Source organism: Solanum tuberosum, unplaced genomic scaffold, assembly GCF_000226075.1.
Source record: "Solanum tuberosum cultivar DM 1-3 516 R44 unplaced genomic scaffold, SolTub_3.0 scf00385, whole genome shotgun sequence".
NCBI classification, from domain to species: domain Eukaryota; kingdom Viridiplantae; phylum Streptophyta; class Magnoliopsida; order Solanales; family Solanaceae; genus Solanum; species Solanum tuberosum.
Window position 1 is genome coordinate 223,093 of NW_006239315.1, and position 26,430 is coordinate 249,522.

Genomic DNA, 26,430 nt, shown 5'->3' on the forward strand with positions numbered 1-26,430 from the left:
AAGAAGTTTAAAATAAAAGGTTGAAAAAAAGAATTAGATAGACAACATATATTGAAAATTGAAAACATATAAATAATAAATGGGCCCAAATGAGGTCAAACTTTTTGGCTAATAAAGTAGTAGGTAATTAATGGTGTAAAATTGTCCAATAATATAAATTTTAAAGGTACAATCATAAAAGAAGAATGTACAACACTATCAAGCACATATCATCCAACACTTGTCATGTGCTAAGTAGTAGATATTCCCACTTATTATATATAGTTATATATATATAAAATCTTATGTGCGTATTTGGTTTGTATATAGCCGTGCTACCTACGTACTCGTATTTTCTTTGTTTTAATTTGCTTATCTGAATTTTAATTTGATATGAAATTTTAAGAATAAAAGAATTAAATTTTGTTATCTTAAACTAACGATACGTAAAATGTATCAAAAATACATTTAATCTGGTGATCATAAACATGTCATTGAATAATTAAAATTAGAAAATTTTCAAAAAAAAAAACATTCATTTTAAAATTGACTTAAAAAATCAAATAAATTAAAACTAAAATTAGATATTTTATTTTACTTATCCATTTTAGCAAATTGAGAGAGCTTTTTAAATTATTTTATTATTATCCTTAGTATCAAATAAAATTAGAATTTCAAACAATCATTAATAAGATTAGTTTAGGTAGATGCATTTTTTGTTAAGATTTTTTAAAGGGGTGTGTCTAAAGCTGCCAAAAAGGGCCGGCCCAAGCCTGAATATGCTCAACCCAACCCATCCCTAGAAGGGCCGAGGGCTGAGGCGGGCTAGCCCTTCTTTTTTTTTTTTTTTTTTCTTTTCAAACATATAATTCTATAACATCAAGAAAATGAGATGATTTTCAAACCAAACATGGCAAACAATGGTGTTGTTTCAATAACACTAGCAAAAAATCTAGTGTAATTAGCATGTATTTCGCATACCAGATACACGAGCGAGATAAGAGAGTGACAAGCAAGATGGGAGGGAGGCGAGGGCGGGATATTTGTCTATGTATCCTAGATACATGTGAATCTACTTGGATAAAGTGTATATAGAACAAATTAACCTAATTTTGAGTCAGTATATTCCTAGATACATGTATCTGGACATACCAAAATCTGATAAGATTCATAATATTACAACATAGCGTGTATTTAAGTAATTAGATTATATACTAGTGAGATTATTGTAAGTTACCCTTAAATAAAAAGTTTTAGCCCATGGACCGACACTGGCCCGGCCCCGATCAAGCCTTAAGGGCTTATATGGGCTGGGCTATAAGCTCTAGTTTTGAATGAGCTTGAAATTTTTTATCCCAACTCTACCCCAATAATGGGTTGGGTTGGGCCGGCCCTATGGGCTAAGCCCGTTTTGACGGCTCCAGGTGTGTCAAATCTATAAAGATCAAACAATATAAAAAAGATCATTAATGTATCATCAAGGGTTGTAATGGAGTGATAAATATTCCTTCATTCATAACCAGATGTCTCAAATTCAAATCTCTTGAATTTGGAGTTGCCTTTGTTAGGTTACGATTTATTCAAAATTCAAATTTAATTAGGCTCCGCCATAAATATCGGACATCCTATGAAAAATATAAAAACGGATCAGTAGATCATCTGTCCATGTTATGCCATTTTTACCAACTATCTAGTACTCCATCTTGTCAAATCAATCATTCAACTATAGGTTAAAAAAAGAAGACATAACGATGAAAAAGTACTATATTCATATTCAATAAATATGAAAAGATTTCTCACCTATCAATTAATCATAATCAAATTGAATAAGAACAACTTAAGTGACAAATATGAGATACTATAATATAATATGGAAGTTTTATTTTCATATAAAATTGATTTAGCTAAATAATATTTTGTTATAAATCATCAACCAAAGATCTAGTGATAATTCTTCTATTGATTGATTTTGAATAGGGATGATAATGGGGTGGAGCGGGGTGGATTTAAGCTTATGTGGATGCAGGGGCGCGTTTAAATGAACATAAGGTGCGTTTAGATTTTTCGACATAAATTCGAATTGATCAAGCAATACAAATTATAAATATCAAGAGGAAAACCATAAAGCGAAAAAAAAAAAAGCACAAACTTTTGTACATATTATTCTAACTATGGCTTTACATATACATAAAATAGTAAATGCATGATGCAAATTATAAACTGTATGTAACACCCATAAGCGGAACTAGGTGGGAGCAAGAGGGTTTGTTCGGATTTTTTAGTGAAAAATTACATTATATATTTGAATTTAAAATTATAATTTTATATGTATATATATTATATATAAATATTGGATTCAATTAATTTTTTCGTGTGTTTACTTTTAATTTCAATTTATGAAATTTTAATCTCCACCATTGATACCACCAACTAGCAAGCCTAACTATAGTCTAATACAACTTGAATCTATCTCTAACTCTTGCTTAATTATAGTATTAATTAGCTTATATGTCTATATTTATCCTAGTGGGTTGGGCCATTTGAAGGTGGGGTTATAATTTGAAATTTTTGAGTTTGAGATTTTAATTTTCTGAGATTGAATTTTAAAGTAATAACTTATATATATTCAATGAATTACTCACTCATAGGCCATAGTTATACATAAATTAATTTCCTGAATGTTTATTCATATTTTGATAATTACCTCCTAAAATTATTTTAATTTTCTTTTAGGATTAGAATATCAATTATGACTCAATTATATTAACCACCACAAAACTCCCCCTTTCTCTTGGCATGTCGTGCCATATTAAAACTCTAATTTTATCATAAAGTTATTTAATGGATAAAAAAATATTGAAAGAAGCAAATTTTAAAATCACTTATTTTGGCTTTATTATATCGGGTGAGTCTCGAAAGATATGAGAAATCGTTAGCACCGCATAAAAATACTCCCCCTAGAGTCAGGGGCGGACCCACATGTAAAGGTGGGGGTGCATGTGCACGCGTCAACTTCGGAAAAAATCATATATATATATATATCTCTTGAGAAACTGATAGAAAAAGGAATATAATAAAAAGTGCACCCTTAATGAACATTGAACTGCCCTTGGTCTGCTGGTAGAAGTGAGGAAATACCGCCTGGCTCTTAAATATTATTGGTGCATCCAAACTCTTCAAATCCTGGGTTCGCCTCAGAAATTCTGCTATAGTCATTTATAATCAATATACTCTACGGATAGAGGAATACATAGAGTTGAACTTAATAAAATAAGAAATTGGGAGGTATATATAAATTCATCAGAGGTTTCTATTGGATATAAAATTTGATATACTTTCAATCGGGTCTAAGACAAGAATTGAGTTGGGTTAAAAAATAAACTTATTATCAAAAAATAGAATTTTAATGGGACATGATTTGATAATTAGGATACTAGTCTTGAGTTGGATTGAATGATTTAGTATTGGTTAAATCATTAAAAGATAGAATTTAATGGGATATGTCAATTAGGAGACAGAGTGTTTTGTGGTGTATAATATATTTTGAGAAAAAATAATAATAGTTGAGAGATATTCTAGAATTAAAAAAAGTAAGTAGTTATTTGAGAAGGCAATTGTCAAAAAAAGTAAATAGTTATTTGTTTTCTATATCAAAAATATATCCTTTATTTGTTAATTTTATTATTTTAATATATTAAAAGAAATTTTTTTTTTTTTTTTATAGTCTACTCTTAATACTAATTATTTATTATTTGAATTATTTTTTAAAATTTGAGACTAACAATTGATTCATATAAATATTATGATAAATATATTAATTATTATTTCTTAAACAAACGTGTAAAATTCAAAATGAATAAATAAAAATAAGCGGAGGGAACATATGTGTCCTCGTGTTATATCATATGCTTTTGTGCCCTATTTGTCCTTTAGTTTGCACACCTGGCTTATGTTGTTTGGTTCTATGACTTTATTATTATTAGTATTGTTGTTGTTGTTGTTGTTGTTGTTGTTATTTGTGTGGTTTATATTACTTCTTCGATCGATTTGGTTCGATTTTATATATTATCGATTCGGTTTATTGGTTTTCAATTTTTATATACGCTAAACCATTAACAACTTAATAAGATATTTGTTAATGTTTTTCAGCTTATCAGTTTTTTGATCGTTAACGATTCAGTTTCCGATTTATCCAATCAGAAAATGTTCATAATCTAAATATATGAAATCACAATTCTCTAACAATTTGGCACGATATAGTGAAAGAAGCAAATCAGTTGTAAATGTTTTGATATAGTCAAATAAGAAAGATAATGAAAAACTGCATCAATAAGAGCAAATATAGTACGAAGGCAACAATTACATGTTATGACCAAAACATAATATGAAATTTCTTATGTGAAGTAGAAGTACTGTGAAGTATGAAGTATGTTATGTGTAGATTGTAGTGTAGGATACTGATATAGTGTCTAGTTATGTTAAATTATTAATATTTAATATTTACGAAAGAGTTATAAATTCCTACCGTCTTAATGAGTTATCGATTTACCCAACAACCCAATACTAAAAATCAAAACCAAACTGATAATTCAATAAAAACAATTTATAAAATCATTAAAAGCCCGTTAACCCAATAACAATAACCTAATCACATTTTTTCGATTCGGTTTATTAGCCAGTTCGATTTTTACACACCCCTAATACTTACCCTATCGTTTAGGCGCTTAGCAAATTTATATATGTGTATGTTTGCCTCATTTGTTTGATAGAAAATTTTTACTACTTTTATTTTTGGTGTAAGGTTTAGAAATTTGTAACATACATCTTGTTGGTTATTGTTTGGAGAGACGACGGGCAAAATCGATTTCTCACAACTTAAATTTTATTATATCAAAGTAAGAACCCGCTTCGGTTTTACAATCTTGATCACACTTGTTGTTTGCTTCAATAACACTATTTACTTGAGCACACACTTATTTGCTCTCTTACTTTCTTACTTACTTGGTTTGTTACTTAGTTTCTTGCTTGGTTGCATACAACTCAAATGGACACCTCTATTTATAGGAGGTGATGGAACAATCTAACTAAGCATATTTTTCTACTCTATTCTAGAATATTCCTCCAACTACTTAATTCTAGAACTACCCTATCTAGAACATTTCTAGACTATTCTCTCTAGAATACTCTTTCTAGAGATCTTCCTTCAATTCTCTATAACTCTGGAATATTCTAGGTTTTTCTTGACTTATCTTAAGTAAATAATTAAGTTGGTGATGAATTCTTAACACTCCCCCTCAACACCAACTTAATTTTTCCTTTGTGTCCGTTGTGAGCGATTCTTGCTCCGCAAGCATCATGACGTCCATGTCCTTTGAGAATCTCCTCTTTCATCGGATTATTCTGATCCCTACTCTTTGAAGCTTCTTCAAAGGTAGTAGCATCTTTATTGTTAACCATCTCTGCTAATGTTGCATCTATATACTTGGCATTTGAGCATTTCAATCGTTTCTTCCTTCTTAGTTGAGGTTGCAGAGCTTCTTGGACTTTTTCTTGCAACAATTCTGGAGTTTCATGTACTCTTGTTTTCCATAAATCCTTATTTTCTCCTTCTGAAAATATATCCTCTTTATGTGAGTTATATTTTTCACATACCTCTTGTTCATGTTCAGCCACCCTTCTGTGTCCTTCTTTTACAAGTTTATATTGTAGCTTTTGCTCCAATTTCCTTGAATCTGGCAAGGAGACTTCGTTGTACCATCATGTTGGTGCTTCATCAAGTACTACATAAGTTGTCTCGATTGGCATGACGTATATTGATTCTAACCTTCTCCCTTCCATTATTGGTATGCTTGTAACTTTTAAGTTTAGATATACTTTTATGTCATTTGGCCCAAACAAGACATAGTTACCAGAATCTGTTAGTTGTGATACAAATAATAAGTTTTTCTTCATACCTAGAACATGGTAGACATTTTGAAGTTTCACTTGTCTTGTGATGAGGCATAAACACCGTCTTGCTAATATGAGTTATTGGCATTTTAAAATTATTTGCAGTCACCACAACTCGACCGCCTTTATATTCACTCATGTTAATGAGCTTTTTCTCATCACCAGTCATATGATTGGAACATCCTGAATCAATGATCAAATCATGTTCATAATCGACCAATTTCTCACTTACAGTTACAAGTGCAATCTCCTCTTCTTTGTTAGAGTGACAGGTGACAAGCTCCTCTTGTTGATTAGTTTCTTCAACTGCATAAGAGGTCTCGAAATCCCAAACTTCTTCTTCATCTTTCTGTTTTTGGAAAGAAATAGCTATATTACCTCCAACTTTCTTGTACCAGCAGTCTCTGACATTGTGTCTTTTTCCCCCCCACAATTGTAGCACTTATCCATTCGCCCGTTGTTGAAGCATTTCACCTGCTTGTTTTGTCGTTGGGTTCTTTGATGTTGAATCTTTTGGTCTCCCCCTGGCCGTGAGCTTCTCTCCCCTTCTCTTTTTTTATAGTATTGTCTTTTGCTGAAGAGCGTCTTATCTTTGTCTTTTATAGTGAGACTTGATAATGGCTTCTCCAAATCTTTTTCATTTGCCAACAGATTTTTCAACTCAGATAAAGTTGGTTCTGTGGCCCATCCCCATGTGACTGTAATTATGCGTTTGTACTCCGACCTTAGACCATGAACAATGATTCTCCTCATTCTTGTCTTTGTGAGAGCATTCTCAGGATCTAATTTTGATATTTCATCAGATAATTTTTTTTACCTTCGAGAAGTATTAACTGATCGTCATATTCCGTTGAGAGATTGACAAAAGCTTATTTTCAAGCCTTTGCAATCTTGCATCATTCTTCTTTGTAAAAATTATTGTCAATGTGTCCCAAGCTTCTTTGGGTGTCTTGGCATTCTTAATCCGTTGTAGGAACTCATTCTCGATGGTTACAGTGAGAGCATACATGGCTTTCCAGCTTTGACCTTCCACCTTTTTGCTGCTTCAACATCTGTTGGTGGTATGGTGTCTGATCCACCGATGATATCCCTTAATTCCTGACCGAAAAAGTAATATTGCATTGTCATGCTTCATGATCCGTAGTTGCTTGCGTTGAGCTTCTCAAAGCTATTGAGAATGCTTGCGAAATCTGCCATTGATAAGTGCCTCGCGACTTGTAGCTTCCGATAATAGCTTGTAAGGTCTTCTATGAGTAACTACCTCACTCTTATCCAACAGGCTCTGATACCACTTGTTGAATATTGTTTGGAGACACGACGGGCACAATCGATTTCTCACAACTTGAATTTTATTATATCAAAGTAAGAACCTGCTTCGGTCTTACAATCCTAATCACACTTGTTGTTTGCTTCAATAACACTATTTACTTGAGCACACACTTATTTGCTCTCTTACTTTCTTACTTACTTGGTTTGTTACTTAGTTTCTTGCTTGGTTGCATACAACTCAAATGGACACCTCTATTTATAGGAGGTGATGGAACAATCTAACTAAGCATATTTTTCTACTCTATTCTAGAATATCCTCCAACTACTTAATTCTAGAACTACCCTATCTAGAACATTTCTAGACTATTCTCTCTAGAATACTCTTTCTAGAGATCTTCCTTCAATTCTCTATAACTCGGGAATATTCTAGGTTTTTCTTGACTTATCTTAAGTAAATAATTAAGTTAGTGATGAATTCTTAACACATCTATGTTTTTACCTTATAAAAAAGTAGCATACAACTAATTACTTATACATCAATAATATTATAGAAACTTTTTTTGTTCTATCAAATCATTGTAAAGCCAAAAGACATAAGATCAAAGATGTTTGGTAGAGTGAAAGAAGGGTAATGCCGAACGTAAAGCTTTTTCATCGAGTGCGCAATTATGAAAGGACTCGAGGAAGCTCCATGACAGTAGTTGCGGTAACAAGAGGGGGGGGGGAGTGTTCTTTAGAATGACTGGACGTAAAAGATACCTCTTATCATAATGTCACTGTCAAGGAGTAGAGTTTTTGGAAGAGATGTTAATTTTTTTTATGTTTACTTCGTTATATTTTAATTTTTTAAATATTTGAAATCCGTATTTATGTTTTTAGGTAACGACAATCCTTTTAGAACTAGAGGTTTAAAATCTTTAATATAAAGTAAGTTAATTAGTTACATAAATAAATTAGTATAAATATTTTTTATTTTAAAAAAAATCGATTGGAATTACATTGCATTTGTCTATGGTCATGGGGCAACACTGTCAGGTCAAAAAAAGAAAGAGTAGCTTTCAACTTAATTATTTCAATCAAAATATTTTATTTATAGTAAATATTAAATATATTTTGATCGATCACGACAACTTTCATTATTTTTTCATATCTATAGTAACTTATCTATAAGAAGAAAGCCGATAACACAAGTTGTGATTCAGTAGTGGATTGCTATATCCTTAATCAGAGGTCTCGAATTTGAGCCTTATGTATGAAGAAAATTTTATCGAGAGCATCACCCCCAAATGAACCATACAATACATGATTTAAATTTAATCGAGGCTTTAATACGAACTCTGGACACTGAGTAGAAAATTTCCAGCTGCCAAACATACTGTGTCTGATGAGCACACTCTCAAATAATGGAGTATATATTATGAATGGCTTCACATGGCTTCACACTCTATAAGTACTTTTGTAAGTCCACTTATCCAGTTGTTATTGTCCGTTCGTTTTATTTCACGTGTCTTAATTAATTGAGCAAGAAATGTAATTAATAATATATAAAAAAAAATTAAAAGTGTGTATGAATATTTTTAAAATTTTGTGGTCAATGTCCAGATGTAGCTATGGATTCAACTGAAATTAATATTTTTAACGCAAAATATAAATGAATGTTCAAAAATACTAAAAAATTTAACAAATGTTTTATTTATTATAATTTGTTTGTCTTCCTTTCCTTTTTAATTTGCTTGAAAAATAATGTTTCTCTATTTTCTGATGACTCTTTAATTTTAATTTATCACGTGACATTATAACCATGAGATTAAATGACATTTTGGTTCAATCACGTATCTTTAATTTAAGATCACAATATTCAAAAATCTTTTTATTTTCTTAAACTTTATAAATTAGTCAAAATCAGACAAATAAATTAAAACGGAAAATATTATATCCATAAAAAAAAATTCTAAATTTATTTCTGTTTGTAGCATGTTCAAACAAGCTAGCTACACTATAAGTTCTAATCATTGTTAATCTCATGTTTAAACAAGATCTAAGTTTCATGTTCAATTAATCACAAGTTTGTGAAGTAATATTTAGTTTGGCTTCTTTTTTAAAAATTGATAGTTAGCAGCGTACGCAAAATATTGTCTAAAATCAATTTTTCGTCATGATGCAATAATTCGTAATTAAGTAGGAAATTTTGTACAAAATTAATCTTTTGTCAAGATGCAATAATTTTTAATTAAGTGGATTAAGTATGAAATAATTGTGTGATTAGTTTTGCGTACACTACTAAAAATCGGACTTTTAAAAAAGAAGCCAAGCTTTATACGACCTTACAAACTTGTAATCAATTGAACTACATAAAGCTTAAACTGATACACCTATTAATTTTTTTTATTAAATGTATTAATAATTATTTAAACTTAATAGTAAATTTTATTTAAATATTTAACTACGATAACAGAAGAATGAGTAGTTTATGTTAGATCATAAGTTCATAACCACATTTCAACCCTAATTATTATATTTCTCTTTTATGTTATTAAAATTACTACATGTGTATCCAAATGGATCGGAATCTTTCCAAAAAATAGATATATAAAGATATAATTGAAAAAATGTATTAATTTTTTTTAATCTTAAATTCCTAAGATAATAATTATTTTGGAAGGATAGGAGTAATTAATAACGCCTTTGTATTATAAGTGAATCACCACCAAAGATGAATAATTTATTGATGTATTATTACTTTGTGGATTTTAGTTAATGATTTGATTGATTGTTGATGAATGATTCAAATATTCCCAAATTTACTTACTACATTTATTTTGTCCTTTTAAAATTTTTTTATGTGCGGCTGTTGTCAATCTAAGAAATTTTTAAGCAGGAATAATTTCTTATGATCATTTACCAATTCAATAAAAGAAAATAATACATTTTTAGATCTCATATATGTAAAAATGATGATCTCTTGTAAAACGAATATAAATTAAAAATAAATTTGTAATGATTATAAAATTAAATCTTGCAAAATTTTAGATTATTAGTTTTTGGTTTATTTTAATTTATATGAAAATTTTATAATAAATTGTGAATTATTAACATTTCCTTGTCTCAATGTATAAAATGACAAAATTTATTCCAGCGTGGGAACTCTTTTTTTATTTGGTTTATGACAAATAAAAGTGAGATTAATTAGATGCTTTTTGTCAAATATTCCATTGTCATGATTTACTAAGCACGTGCTTCCTTTGTCCCTAATTATTTATTTTATTTTTATTTTTACTTGTTCATTTTGATAAATTAAGAAAAAATAATATTTTTTATCTATTATATCCTCAATTAATTATTTTGAAAAAGGTAATTTTTTTTGAAAATCTTAAATTTTTAATTCATCTATTTCATAATCAATAGGGGTAAATGGAAAATCCATTGTGTCGATCATTATTTTCTTAATAAGTATGTCAATTCAAAAGTGAAAGAGTAATTAAGGACGGAAAGTAATTGTTGAACACACATTTACATTTTCAAGATGCTTAGGAGTTAGGAACCTTATTTTTTAATTGGGTCAAATATTTATAAAAAATTTAACGATGAGCTCGAATTTAGGATTTCTTTCTTTTCCTAATCTTTCGATACAATTCATCTTTCACCTCATCTCTATCTCCATCACTCCATGTTACACACTTATCAAAATTAAGAGAATTAAAAAAAAAAAACTCACTTATTTTTCTAAAAAAAAAATGTTTTCCCACCTTATGTGTCCTCTCATTTTCGAATAATAAATTACCTTGAAAAACTATGATCATTAATTTATTCTTTGGCATCTTTTTCTTTTCTTTCTTATGGCATCTTTTTATTTATTTATTCCAAGCTATGATCAAACACAACGTCCCACTTAAGTCTTATCACATATTTTTATTTTATCCTCCATGTTTAGCCCATTACATAATTATTATCATTAGTATTATTTTTATGTAGTAACCCTCCTTTTCTTCATTTAATTAAGCAATAATTATGTCATTATGGACTCAAATAAATCAAATTATAAACAATTGAGTAAGAAATATTAAATCAAATAAAGAAAAAGATTCACCAACCCATAGAATCCAGGACAACTTTTTTCTTATTTTAATTATTACTAGTAATTTTTTAAGATACAAATTTTCTCTCAAAATAATATTCATATCAATTTATTAACAATTTTTTTTTGAATTTTACATTACGTCATTAAAAACATATATATAGGAGTTTTGTAGTAATGATTTGCAAAGTTTTCTTGAAGTGATTTTATGACTTGACTTACGTTATATGAATATTATATTTAAATAACTTTTTTGTTATAAATAACTTATAACAACCTGGTCTCTAGTACTTACTAATCTGATTAATTTAAATTCAGAAACAATCTAATAAATGAAGCAGAATTTTTATATTTGGATAGTTTTGGTTAATGTCTACAAGTGTGTATATGTTTCTCAAAGTAATATTTTCTCGTACCGCCAAAGAGTTGAACTATAGATAAGTATTTTAAAAATAGGGATATTAGATAAGGCATTTTACTTAACACAAAAAGAGGTATAAGTTCAGAATGATAATTAAAATAATGTAATAAAATAATATAATAACATAAAATTATCAAAAATATATATTAAAATTATATGAAATCTAAAAAAATGATTAATAAACTCATAGTAAACAAAATATCTAATTTATTTTTACAAATATAAATAATACAAAAATATAAAAATTGCTTTAAGATGTAAATCAATTCTAACATCTTTAACTTCCAGGTAAATTTTTTTTTCATAATTTCTAAAATATTATCACTACTAACTATGCAATTTACCTCCTTAAAAGAAAATAATCAATAAACATTGTTAGTAACATTCGCTTCTTCATGAATAAAAATACTTTCAAATAGCAAAATAATAAAATGTTATATTTTAAAACAAAAAACATAAAAATCAATAACAAGAGAAGATATAAAATCCAACTATATATTTGAACTTTTTCTTTATAACACTTATTTTAGTACTTGATTCAGATAAATTTGATACCACTATATATGCTCCATTCTACCGAGTCTATTCCCCATCGTCTATACTCTATTGTATAGAGCATGGATTCAAAATGACAAAAAAATTGAATCAAAATTTCAAAATGACAAAAGAATTAAGAATAAAATCAAAGAGGTAAAAGGCACACAAACCCTTGCCCCTTTCCTATTATTTGGGTTCCTCTTATTTTGTGAATTCTCCAACCCCAACCTCCCCTTACATTCCAATTTTTTTTTTGAATAAATTATATCCCTACTTTTTTTACCGTTTTGAAAATTTGGCTCAATTTTTTTTAAAAAATAATTGTATTTTAGTGCCACGTGAAAGGTAAATCTTGTAGACAAAAGCCAAAATGTCTAGTTTGTAAGTACTCTAGAGTACAAAAAAACGTGCAAATACATAGGGTTAATATTGTAAATTCACATAACTAAGGACCGCTTCGCCATAAAAATTGTAATTTTAAAAAAATAAATAATACTACTAAGTTTTGTTTCCAAAATGAAAAAAACATTTTATTTGGAAACTGAAGTTATATTTAGCTATCAATTTCAACTAATTTTTTTAAAAAAAATTAAAATTAGATCTCTAATACATTCTTTACGAAAATTTATGACGAAATATAAATTTCAAAATCTAATCCCGCAAAATATTACAAAATACTTATTCGTGTCCAAAGAATAGCTAAAAAAGATGAGGGGAAGTTTCCAAAATGATGTGAAATTTCTACTCTGTATTGGGACAGCAAAAACGAGTAGTTTTCGGGAAAGATCCAATCTTGGTGGGGGTGGGTGGTAAGGGGGTATGGGGTAGTATAATATAAATAGATACAAAATAGCAATTATTTTTCTGAAAACTTTCATTATTAAATATTTTCAGATTCTTCTAAACCTGGGTTTTGTTCATATTAAAGTGAAAAAAAAAAGTGGAAAAAAAGCAACAAAGAAAGAAACTTTACTCAGATTTTATCTCTCTGAGAGACAGTTATTGGTTAGTTCTTAGTCTTTTTCTGTTCTTTTTTGGGGTTCATGTTGTTATGATGACTAAATTCATGTTTACATATTCTAAACGTATAAGTTGTGTATTTGCATTTTAGACATTTTGGGAGGTTTCTTGATTATCTGGTTACTGACTTACCATATTTTTGTTGTTTTGCTGGATACCATCAATTTTATTTTCTTGAAATTTCTGGTTCTTGGAGTTTGGGGTGAAAAAAGGGATTTTTTTGGTTCTTGGGAGGTAGCTGTTTTTGTGTTTTTTTTTTTTTTTGGCAGTTATGGGGTTTCTGAAATGATTTTGAAGTTTGAGCTTGGTTGTTTTCTTTGTGAATTTGAAGTTTGTTCGGGTGGAGGGTCTTTTGGAAACAGTCTTTCTATGTTGTTTTAGACCCCATTTGTGGGATTACGCCGGATTTTTTGTTGTTGTTCTTTGTGAATCTGAAAACCCCTTTTAAACCTGCAATACCTTATATTCACAATTCTTCTAGAAAATTGTTGTAAGTTGTCTTTTATTGCTGTGTCAACTAACTTGAATATAGCATTTTGGATTTGATAATAATTGGAGCTTCCTTTCGTAATCGTGCAGAAAGGGAGCTAAACTGTTGGAGAAGTTGAGTGCTACTTGTCAAAGATTTGAACTTTCTTGAATTTTTGAACTGTAAGCTAGATAAAAGTGCAATACTTTTGGGGTTGTTTTGTTTCTGTGATCTTTCTGAACAAGAATATCAGTACCTTGAAGACTGGAAAGGGAAAAATTTCGTGACTTTGGATTGATAGAGTTTCGCTTTTGAGGAAAGTAGTGGTTAATAGGTAGAAAAGATGGATAGGGTGCGGAGGATTCTTTTTAATGTTCTGACAGAACCACAACAAGGAGGACAGTCTTTCATCACGTCAATTAAGATTGTTGTTTTACCGATTGCGAAAGTGTTTACACTATGCTTCTTGGGATTTCTGATGGCCTCCAAGTATGTCAATATTCTTCCAGCGAATGGACGGAAGCTTTTAAATGGGGTCAGTATTTTTTTTATGATAAGTCTTGTTTAAGAATAATCTCCACTGACTGTTCATTGTTCAATCCTGTAATAGGAATTAGCTCGATGGAGTCCTCAAATATCTTTCTGATAGATGTTATGAAGTTATCAATTTCATTTTTTTTTAATATGGATTGTGACATAATCATCAATTCAATTTTATGTGAGATGCGACGTGTTTTGATTCCTAGTGCAGTCCCTAATGGCAAAAGTAGTAAGATTTAGCTTTTATGTATCTCTAATAGATACTATTACATGGTTTCATGCAGTTGGTGTTTTCACTTTTGCTGCCATGCTTGATATTCTCTCAACTTGGACAAGCCATTACGTATGAGAAATTGCTTGAGTGGTAAGGATTACATTTGATTCGTGCTTATTTTGTACTGCAGTGCCCATTCTTTATTATTTTCAACTGATGTTCTTCATTGTATCAGGTGGTTCATCCCTGTTAACATTGTTTTGGCCACCATATTTGGTTCTATTATCGGTTTAATTGTTGCTACGATAGTCCGTCCACCATACCCTTATTTTAAGTTTACCATTATACAGATTGGCATTGGTAAGTGTTCCATTTAAAGCTAGCTTCGTAGTTATGAATCACTTTTTTTCTGAAGTCTCTTTGATTTTCTATACAATGCGAAGTACAGTATCTTAAACAGTTAAACTTCTCTAAATAGCGGTATGAGTTGACTTAACTTGATAGGTGGAATATAAGTTGAATTATTCAGTTAGTTCTTCAATGTTTCCTTATTACAACAACTGTGGCTGCTACGTGCGGCATGATTAAAACATGCCAAACCTAGTTATTGTGTTTAGCATGACTGATAGCTCATTTTTCACTTTGCATTTTCCATGAAAGCGCATTTTAACTCTTAACTAGCTATTCTATTTAATGTCTTGGCATCTGGAGTTCACTGCCAGATTCGTTAGCTTATGTTTTTTCCATTTCTGTGTTATGCAGGGAACATAGGAAATGTTCCACTTGTTCTGATAGCTGCGTTATGTCGGGACACATCAAATCCTTTTGGTGAATCTGAGATATGTGCGCGAGATGGAAATGCGTACATCTCCTTTGGACAGTGGGTATGTAAGAGTTCAGAGTTGATGTTTTCGAACTCAATGTCTTTCATTTAGATTAATATAGTTTTTTATCACTTTGTATGTTTTCCCACTACTGTTTGATTTTGCATTGCCCCAACTTAAATTGTGATTTCGCCTTACTGCTTGACTAGCCAATGGTAATTCCTTTCCACTCGGGTTTTTCTGTTTTAAACCCCCCATCCTCTGCATGGAAATCTGGCACCTAATACAGAATTTCACATGAAACTTGAAAATGTAGAGAAGTATCTGCTAACCTCTTTGAACTTCAAAAATTGCTATAACTAATAAAAGTACTATTTGATAAATGTGTGTAGGTTGGTGCAATTATCCTCTACACCTATGTATTCCAGATGCTCTCACCTCCTCCTGAGGGTTCCTTCGACGTTGAAGATGCAAACCTTCCTATCAAGGTTCCTAACAAAGAAAAATTGCCGAGCCATCCATCAGGTAGTTCTGCTGAGCAAGTTCCATTACTTGCAACAAATGTTGCACCAGCTGACTCTAGTAGTTCAAATAAAGAAAAGGTGAGAGACGTTCTATGCTTAGATTATTTGCGTCTTTACTCATAGTTTGAGGTGTCATGAGGTAGAAATAGTAATCCCTTTAATAGTATTCTATAATACTGGTGTTTGACTGTTCATCACTTTACTTACAGGTTAAAGAGTTCTTTAAATTTCTCTATGAGACACTGAAGCTCAAGCAACTTATTCAACCTCCTATTATAGCTTCTGTAAGTTCAATAATCTTGGGATGGGATCCATATATGCAGTTTCATTGACTTATCTGCGTGCTCTATCTTATAAATGTTACACTGAGATAAATTATATAATGAATCATCTCTCTCCTGCAAAATGCTTTATCCTGTGGTTTTCTACTATGCAAACTTTCATTCAGACTATTTTGTCAACTAATGTTATGTCACTTATGCTTGAAAGGGCTTTATATTTCATTTTAGGCAATGCTTTCTCTCGGGATATTAAGGAATTAGAGATGTTATGACCTTATCCTGAACTATGAGTTCTTACTCCGTTGTCAATCAAATGCATTACATATGGCTTTCCCGAGTTGCTATTTTTAGAATTTCCTTTGAGTTGCCAACCTGCTGATGCGTTAATCGCGTATGCGAATACTGTTGCTGTGACATTTATTCAAGTAATTTTGAGATATCAAGAGCAAAATACTCTTCATAAATATCTCAACTGTTCTTCAACCTATTAAAAAACTGTTCTTCAGATTAAAAGACTTGAGTTGTGGGATATTTTGGGGGCCAGGGGGGAGCTGACAAGCATAGTTCACTTGTATAGTTGTCTATTAGAGCAATTCTTTTTGCAGATTGTCAATTAGAACAACTTTTATGACAGTTGCTAAATTGCGTGTTCTTTCAACAGATCTTAGCGATTATCATAGGATGTGTGCCGGTCCTGAAGCGCCTCGTCTTTACTTCTGATGCTCCACTTTACTTCTTCACTGACAGCTGTTTAATTCTTGGGTAAGTTTTACTCCATTGTGGAATTAGTTAAAGATCAGCATAAATGCCATGCAGCATATGTAAAATATTATCCTTTCCAGTCACTGAAATGGACGAGACATGTCATCTATTGGTCCTGCAGCATGCTGCCTTAAAGAGCAATGGTGGAGTCAGGATTTTTACTAAGGGGTTCAAAATCTGAAAATAAAAACACGAACTAGCCGAAGAGGGTTTGGCATCTACTATATATATATATACATAAAAAATGATTTTAATCATTTATAAATAGTATAATTTTCCGCTGAAGGGGGTTCATCTGAACCCCTAACTACAAGCTGGCTCCACCCCTGCTTAAGAGTCTGTCTTTGGATTTCTTATGTCAGTACATGATACATATTCCTTTTGTGATAGCGTACATCTGCATATATTGCTAAGGAATTGGATTCGCGGAATCTGCTTTTATTTATTTCTGTTCTAATAGAATACTAGGACTTGGCTGAATTGACATATGCAATAATACTATTCTCTCAGTCTACTGGTGGAAATGCTGTTATATGTAAATGTTGATTAAATGTTCTCATATTTCTTGTTATCAGGGATGCCATGATTCCCTGCATATTGTTGGCCTTAGGAGGCAATCTCGTAGACGGTAAGCAACACTTCTTTGTTTCCTTTTTCTCCTTTGAACTTAATTTTTCCTCGTTTTTTTTGTGGTAAATCTTGTTGTTCACCGAGGATGTTGAATTTGTAGGCGCTCCTATTTACTGCCTTGATATTTGAATCTCTGCAGGACCAGGACCTGGAAGTTCAAAAATTGGTTTCAAGACAACTGTTGCGATTGTCTTTGCACGGCTGTGTTTGGTTCCTCCAACTGGACTCGGTATTGTCATGTTAGCTGATAAGCTTGGGTTCCTTCCTGCTGATGATAAAATGTTCAGATTCGTTCTTCTTCTTCAGTATACGATGCCCACATCCATACTTGCTGGTAAAATACCTTCCATAACATGTCAGACATACGACTTTCAATGGAAAATGACTCTGCTATAGACACATTCTCATCTTTTACTCTATCCTGTGTGTACTTGAAATGCATGTTTTGATCAAAATTTTACGCTGGACAGGTGCGGTTGCCAACTTGAGAGGGTGTGGGAAGGAGGCAGCTTCAGTCTTGTTTTGGGTTCATATATTTGCTGTAATCTCTATGGCTGGATGGATCATCCTCTACCTCAACATACTCTTTTAAGTCATTAGGATCAATACTGTTGCTACAGAGAGTTAAAACACGAGATATCGGATTGGAAGCTTTTTATTCTTGTCGAAAAGCTGATCATTGTTTGTAATCACGGAGAGAGATGTATCGCGATTATACGTAGGAATAGTATATCTACTACATCTATTTGTTCTTGGCTTCTTTTATTGTATTATACCAAGCTTATGCTACTTTGAAACTGGCTTATGTCAAAGTTGGACTGAGCATTTGGTAAAGACAAAAGATGAGGCCTTATTTTCATGTGAATAAAAATAAGTAAATGGAATTGTTTGTGGCACTTTTGATCAGAATGCTGTTGCCAATATTCCTTCCTCTGTATAAATTTTCAAATTCTCTCGAGTTGTTCTGAACACCATCGTTATTTAAATGGAGGGGAACTTATAAATTTTTTAATTAGTTTAGAAGCTAATTATTTAGATACTTTTGAATTTCAATATTATGAATTTTACTAGATTTTGATATGTTTAGATACATGTATATTGGGATACGTGGTTATATAGCTAAACCGTTTAGGGTCATAATTATCGCTTTTGTTCCTAGAGGGGATTAGTTTAAGTGCATCTCCAAAGAAAAGGGGCCATTTTGATATTTTCCCTCTAATATTGTTTGTCAAAATAGTGTAAATTATTTTCATGAGGTGATACCAAAAGATGGCTTAGTATTTCTGAATTTGAAGGACGTTTTTGTTTTGATTTTCTACTTGTGTTCGATATCTGTATTAGATCTTGACCAAAACCGAAAGGACCAGCAGTATTTGTATCTCACATATTTTAAATTTTACTCAAAGATAACAACTATTGGTTTACATCCCAATTTTTTGTAATGGTTCAACACTGATAACTTCTTATTATATGAACGGAAGAAAATAATCCTACAAAAATATATTGTATTTTATTTTCAAGGCACATATAACTTCTAATTTATTTTTTGATTATTGTGGTGTCCGGATAATCTTTTGCACACCTTGATAAGTATCAAATAATTTTGTTCACTAACTACTAAGGTTAGCTTAGATGGAAAGAATTATCTAATATTTTTCTTTCTTCTAGGATTGGAACCTGAGACATCATGACTCTCAACCACTTCATAGACCATTAAGATTTAGGGCGTACCACTGAATAGGGGTGAGCATAAATATCAAAGAACCAACAAACCAGACCAAACGAACTAATTTGGTTCTTTGGTTTCTATTCTTTGATTTTTTGGTTCGGTGTGGTGTTCTTTTTTTCAAAAGTTTAGTTCTTTGGTTCGGTGTTCAATGTAAGATTTTCAAAACATCGGTGAGAAACCTAAGTGCATTTTTGTTGATGTATGTCATCTAAAGGAGTCTTGGTCCTTGTATTCCTCGAGTAGTAGTTGGAGGCACAATGTTCTTGACATACACAAATATGGTCTTTAAGCATAATAAGTATTTCATGGTGGGACACATCATTGCTTAACATGATTTTAAATTTTTAAGTGTTTTATATTTTGATTTTATCCTAATTTTATTTTTCATTCCCATCGAAAAACTGTTTTAAAAACACCGAACTAAATTGAACCAAAGTTTAAAAAATCAAACCGACCCAAATTAGTTTGGTTCAATATTCAATGCACATTTTTTCAAAACCAAAAATCGAAAGAACTAAACCGAAACAAAGAATCGAACACCCACCTGTACCACTGGGTGCTATAAAAATAAAAGACATAATACATAAACATGACCCTTAACTTGACTTCAGAGGATAACTATTCCCTCCAACTTTGAGAGTGCACAAATAGAAACTTAAACTTGTATAAAATTGAATAAGTAGACACATGCTCCCTGCATGACATCATACAAGTAGGACGCTACGTAGGATACAGAATTGTCATGTAGGGTGTCATGTAGGACGAATGTGTTTATTTATTTAAATTTATACAAGTTTAAGTGTCTACTTGTGCACACCCAAAGTTAAAGTCATAGTTGTCCGCTGAAATCAAGTTAAGAGTCATGTTTATGTATTATACTAAAATAAAAATTTATTGATAAACTACAAAATCAATTATTCTTTTTTTTATTTGCAGGGGGTAGGGGTAAGGGTAGGGAGGATTTTAGTGGTTGGTTATACAAGTTAAAACCTTGTTGGTGAGAGTTCGATTCTCTCTCCATACCCCTATGTAATAATTCAATTAATTTATTTAAAAAAATTATAAATGTTTAATAGTAGTGTCAACTTAAAAGGTGGAAAGTTAGTTAGAGACGTTATAGGCACATTCTTTTTCTTCAATATGTGATCCAAATCCCATTTTGACTTGTTTTCAAATACTTGTTCAAGTTTTTTGACAAATTTGAAGAAATGGCTTACAGAAGGAAGCAGGGGATCAGCAGATCCTCCACTTTCCAGGAAGAAAGCATTTTCCGTTCACCGGGGGAACCGAAACAGGGGATCTCTAGATCCTCCACATTTCATCATGAAACTACCACTTTCCGTCCCCCCGGAGATCCTTTTTCCTCCTCTTCCTCTTCCTCTTCCTCTTCTTCCTCCTCGTCTCTCGCTGCTCAGGCAATTAGAGCCTCAGCCGCTCATCATCGTCGTGCTTCTCAGGTCCCTCCTAATTCTCATTATACTCACTTTTTTTCAAAATGTCGATACAATTTACGAAAAATGTCATTGAATTGTTTACAAATGAAGCAAAATTGCCTGATTTTGAAATTATGTTTGATAAATTGAACACTCTCTCTAATTGTTGACATAGCAATTGATTAATTGTATGTTGATGGATCAAAATCAGGATGCTCTTTCGAATGGATATAGTGAAAATGAGGCACATGGATTTTGGGGAGTTTTAGCAAGGAAAGGCAAAGACATTCTTGAAGAAAGCCAGGTGATCATTTAGCCCTTCCTTTCTCTTCCCTTTCGAGGGGCGGAGCTACATGGTCTGAAAGGGGTTCAATTGAATCTCCAGAATTAAATTGTGCAAAATACGAACTTTTTTATGTATATATACAAATTGTTGAATTCCCTTGACATAAAAGAAGAGTGACAAAAGTGGCTCAAAAATTGTGTTAGGTGTGACATTCTTGCTTCTTTTTTTCTAAAAAAACGAATATCTTTATTGAAATTTCTGGCTCTGACTCCTTTGAAACTCCTTTCATCATAATATGCAAGGAAATGCATATGTGAAACTTAGTGTTTTGGTTCATGAGCTTCCTATCTAATCATCCTCTTCAAAATCAACATTATAAGGTTGTATTGCTCGGATTCTCAAAAAAAATTGCCGCACTAATATATGCATTTTTGGAGGATCAGACACGCACACAATAACATGAAGAGTCCGAGCAATATAGATTACAGGCTATGAGTATTGAAGTTGATTTTCACCAAAATAGTATATAGTTTCTCTGATTTCTCTCATCAGGTACATGCTGTGCTTCAACATAATTATTTTTTCTTGAATTTCAGGAAGGACGCACAATTGTTGAGACATCGCAAGATCATATCTCCAATGGACGTAACCCATGGCAGATGCAAACAACTCGGCCACAAACACAAACTATTCATGAAGATCAATTAAAAGCTTCTCGCGACGTAAGGTGGCAACTTGCGTGATGATATATGATGTCGTCCTTCTGGTTTATATAACATTAATCAGTGGCATAGCTACATTGATCCAATGATGGTCACTTGAACACCCTTCGTTGAAAAATTATATTGTGCATATAAGTTAAAAACAACTTATTAGAGATACATACTACAGTTTTGAACACCCTTAGCAAAATTTCTAGCTTCATCACTGGCATTAAGGATATGAAAATATTATAAGTTGAAAATATTATAAGTACAATGAAAGATTGAAATGTTGTTGGTAATGTCTCCTTGCTGGTGATCAAATGCATTTTTGGCCTTTTTTTTTCGGTTTCAGGTGGCAATGGCAACTGCAGCAAAAGCGAAACTGCTACTACGAGAGTTAAAGACAGTTAAAGCTGATCTTGCTTTCGCGAAGCAACGTAGCTCTCAGCTGGAAGAAGAAAATAAAATGCTTCGAGAGGCTCGTGAGAAGGGAGACAACCCTGCAGATGATGACATGGTAGTTCTTTTTTCACTTACTACAACTAATTTTGTTCTGATTTCATCTTCGTAAACATTTTGTTCTGTTTTATGCTGAAAAGCATATACTACTCTAGTTTAACATGCGGAGTTGGCCTGTTACCTACCTAAACTATCACCTTTTCGCAAGGTTCATACCTCAACTATCACTCCTTTGTATTAAAACTCATCTCGTTGCGGAGTTGGCCTGTTACCTACCTAAACTATCACATTTTCGCGAGGTTCATACCTCAACTATCACTCCTTTTGTATTAAAACTCACCTCGTTGCGGAGTTGGCCTACACACACCTGTTCTTGATTAGGAACAAATATTTGGCCAACTCAACATCGAGGTGTGTTTTAATACAACAAGAGTGATAGTTTACATAGGTATAGAGAACAATCGATAGTTGAGGTATAAAACTCGCGAAAAAAATGACAGTTCAGGTGTGTTTTTGATCATTATGTCAAAAACAAGAACATAGTAGTAGAGATTAAGGGTGTGTTTGGTATGAAGGAAAACATTTTCCGGAAAATGTTTTCCTTCATACCAAACACACCCTTAATCTCTACTACTATGTTCTTGTTTTTGACATAATGATCAAAAACACACCTGAACTGTCATTTTTTTCGCGAGTTTTATACCTCAACTATCGATTGTTCTCTATACCTATGTAAACTATCACTCTTGTTGTATTAAAACACACCTCGATGTTGAGTTGGCCAAATATTTGTTCCTAATCAAGAACAGGTGTGTGTAGGCCAACTCCGCAACGAGGTGAGTTTTAATACAAAAGGAGTGATAGTTGAGGTATGAACCTCGCGAAAATGTGATAGTTTAGGTAGGTAACAGGCCAACTCCGCATGTTAAACTAGAGTAGTATATGCTTTTCAGCATAAAACAGAACAAAATGTTTACGAAGATGAAATCAGAACAAAATTAGTTGTAGTAAGTGAAAAAAGAACTACCATGTCATCATCTGCAGGGTTGTCTCCCTTCTCACGAGCCTCTCGAAGCATTTTATTTTCTTCTTCCAGCTGAGAGCTACGTTGCTTCGCGAAAGCAAGATCAGCTTTAACTGTCTTTAACTCTCGTAGTAGCAGTTTCGCTTTTGCTGCAGTTGCCATTGCCACCTGAAACCGAAAAAAAAAGGCCAAAAATGCATTTGATCACCAGCAAGGAGACATTACCAACAACATTTCAATCTTTCATTGTACTTATAATATTTTCAACTTATAATATTTTCATATCCTTAATGCCAGTGATGAAGCTAGAAATTTTGCTAAGGGTGTTCAAAACTGTAGTATGTATCTCTAATAAGTTGTTTTTAACTTATATGCACAATATAATTTTTCAACGAAGGGTGTTCAAGTGACCATCATTGGATCAATGTAGCTATGCCACTGATTAATGTTATATAAACCAGAAGGACGACATCATATATCATCACGCAAGTTGCCACCTTACGTCGCGAGAAGCTTTTAATTGATCTTCATGAATAGTTTGTGTTTGTGGCCGAGTTGTTTGCATCTGCCATGGGTTACGTCCATTGGAGATATGATCTTGCGATGTCTCAACAATTGTGCGTCCTTCCTGAAATTCAAGAAAAAATAATTATGTTGAAGCACAGCATGTACCTGATGAGAGAAATCAGAGAAACTATATACTATTTTGGTGAAAATCAACTTCAATACTCATAGCCTGTAATCTATATTGCTCGGACTCTTCATGTTATTGTGTGCGTGTCTGATCCTCCAAAAATGCATATATTAGTGCGGCAATTTTTTTTGAGAATCCGAGCAATACAACCTTATAATGTTGATTTTGAAGAGGATGATTAGATAGGAAGCTCATGAACCAAAACACTAAGTTTCACATATGCATTTCCTTGCATATTATGATGAAAGGAGTTTCAAAGGAGTCAGAGCCAGAAATTTCAATAAAGATATTCGTTTTTTTAGAAAAAAAGAAGCAAACTACTTTCTACTATATTTTATGGACTTGTTTAGGTACATTATGTCAACAAAACCAAAGTATTATTCCTGATAAACAAAATAATGTAGTACTTCCGTCAAGGGGGTTCATTATCTACTGTACATACATTACATTCCAACTGATACCTTTCCTGTTTGGTGCAATATTTCAGATACGGCTACAACTCGAGACACTGTTAGCAGAGAAGGCTCGTCTAGCACACGAGAATTCAGTATACGCTCGTGAGAATCTAATCTTAAGGGAGATTGTTGAGTACCATCAACTAACAATGCAAGATGTTGTGTATTTGGATGAAGGATTTGAAGAAGTAACAGAAGTTTCACCAATACCTGCTGTTTCAAGAATGCTCTCTGCTTCACCTCCATTATCACCTAAATCAATTCATCATTCATCACCATCTAGAAACTCATCATTCACAAATTTAACAGCTCTTGGTTCACAACAAGTAAATACAAATGAAGAATTACCAACAAGTACTTCTTCAAAGGGGAAAGATTTAACAAGAAAATAATGATCTAACTATGTTGCTCCTGCAAGTGCCAATCATGTTTTTTTCTTTCATCCTTAATATTTTTGTCTAGTATTAATTCTTACTTGTCCTTTGTATTGGTCGATTTTTGACACATCTATTAAGAAAATCATTTAATACTAACGGTAGCTTTCTTTTTCACGCAATTCGTAGGGTTCAATAAACAATTGATATTTCAGTATTAGGGGTGTGATACTCTTGATAGTAATGGTTCTTATACATCATATTAACAATTGAAATATGATCGAAAGAAAAAATCTTCTTTTGATAAGGCGTCTTCCTATACCTATGAATTTCATTGGACCCAGAAATGATACATTGAAAGAATCCGTTAGGTAAGACTTCTTAGAAAATTGTAGAGACCATTTATTGGGGGTATGGGTAGATTTGAAAGAATAATAATTAATGTCCTTTCTATATTCATTTAGCAAATGTTGTCTCTCGCAACGTGGGTGACCATTTGGGAATTAACGTCTTGGTCCTCCAAGAAGCAATGGCAAGACATGACACAACTTTAATTTTTTGAGGATATGATTTAAGATAGGAAGTTATGAAGGTCGTAGATTAGGATAGAAGGTTAGTAGGTAGGTGAGCGTTGTTTTATTTTCTAGGAAGATATATTGGTGCATTGTTTTTGTTTCCTGATTCTTTTTTTTTTTTTTACCAATAGTAGTAAAAATTTGTCTCGTAGTTGACCTATTATACGACCTTTGTTATTCCTTGTTATTTATTGTGCTTCAGTTATCACATTAGCTGGTTATGGTTATTGTCCAGCCTCTCCATCTTTCCTTTTTATTTGTCCAATTTTGACTTTTAACTTGTCATTTTTGACAAATCAAGAAATGAATTTATTTTTTTTATCTATTATACCCTCAATTTATTCAGAAAGTTAATGTTTTTGAAAAAAGGTAGAACCTCTTCAATGAGTAAATTAATTTTGGAATCCTACAAAATAGTAGAGGTAAAATGTTAAATTCACAATGTCAATTATTATTTTCTTAATAGGTGTGTCAAGTAAAAAATGAACAAGTAAATAGGGACAGAGGAAGTATTCATTATGTCCTCTTTATTTCTGTATTGTTTTATGGGAAAAAGGACAAATATACCCCCCGAACTATCGTAAATGGTATGTGTATACCCTTCGTTATACTTTCGGTAGATCAATGACCTTACCGTCCAAATTTTAGAGCGTATATACCCTTTATACTAACGGTGGGAATTTTAATTTTTAGTAGAAAAATTTAATAAATTTTGGGTCGGTAGATAGGATTAGGACACGTGTATCACCGTTAGTATAAATGGTATATACGCTCTAAAATTTGAACAGTAAGGTCATTGGTGTACCGAAAGTATAATGAAGGGTATACTCATACCCAGGGGCTGCTCTGCCTTATAAAAATTAAGGCATATGCCTTAGGCCCCCAATTTTGGAAGGCCTCAAATTTTTACCAAGAACAAATTATGTGTTATTTTTTTATTAAAAAAATTAATTATTTATAATAAAAAGTATATATATATATATATTCTTCGCCAACACTGACATTATTTATCCTTTTTAACTCCTTCTACACTCTATTTTTTCAATTTTTTGATAGTTAGAGTAATATTCTGCAAAAAATATGAATCAATAGCCGAAAAGTGTTGAACAAAGTATATTACAAATATTCTTTTTATTTCTTCGTAACTTTTCATATTAAAGTAGGGAACCAAGTTATCAACTTTTTGAATCAGATTCTATGATT

At 31.8% G+C, this 26,430-nt stretch overlaps 2 protein-coding genes across 2 annotated transcripts; both read left to right on the forward strand.

The window, feature by feature from the left end:
- Positions 1-13,102: 13,102 nt before the first annotated feature.
- LOC102589089 (uncharacterized) lies at positions 13,103-18,415 on the forward strand. The gene is made up of 11 exons (XM_006362269.2): positions 13,103-13,235; positions 13,830-14,254; positions 14,544-14,623; positions 14,709-14,833; positions 15,236-15,357; positions 15,690-15,899; positions 16,031-16,105; positions 16,764-16,864; positions 17,440-17,492; positions 17,634-17,828; positions 17,965-18,415. Exons 2-11 carry the CDS (start codon positions 14,063-14,065, stop codon positions 18,084-18,086), a joined length of 1,275 nt encoding a protein of 424 aa, XP_006362331.1. The 5' UTR covers positions 13,103-13,235; positions 13,830-14,062; the 3' UTR covers positions 18,087-18,415.
- Positions 18,416-20,431: 2,016 nt separating this feature from the next.
- LOC102596288 (uncharacterized) lies at positions 20,432-24,707 on the forward strand. Its single transcript, XM_006362292.2, has 5 exons — positions 20,432-20,680; positions 20,868-20,960; positions 21,539-21,664; positions 21,999-22,163; positions 24,311-24,707. Exons 1-5 carry the CDS (start codon positions 20,432-20,434, stop codon positions 24,668-24,670), a joined length of 993 nt encoding a protein of 330 aa, XP_006362354.1. The 3' UTR covers positions 24,671-24,707.
- Positions 24,708-26,430: the final 1,723 nt, after the last annotated feature.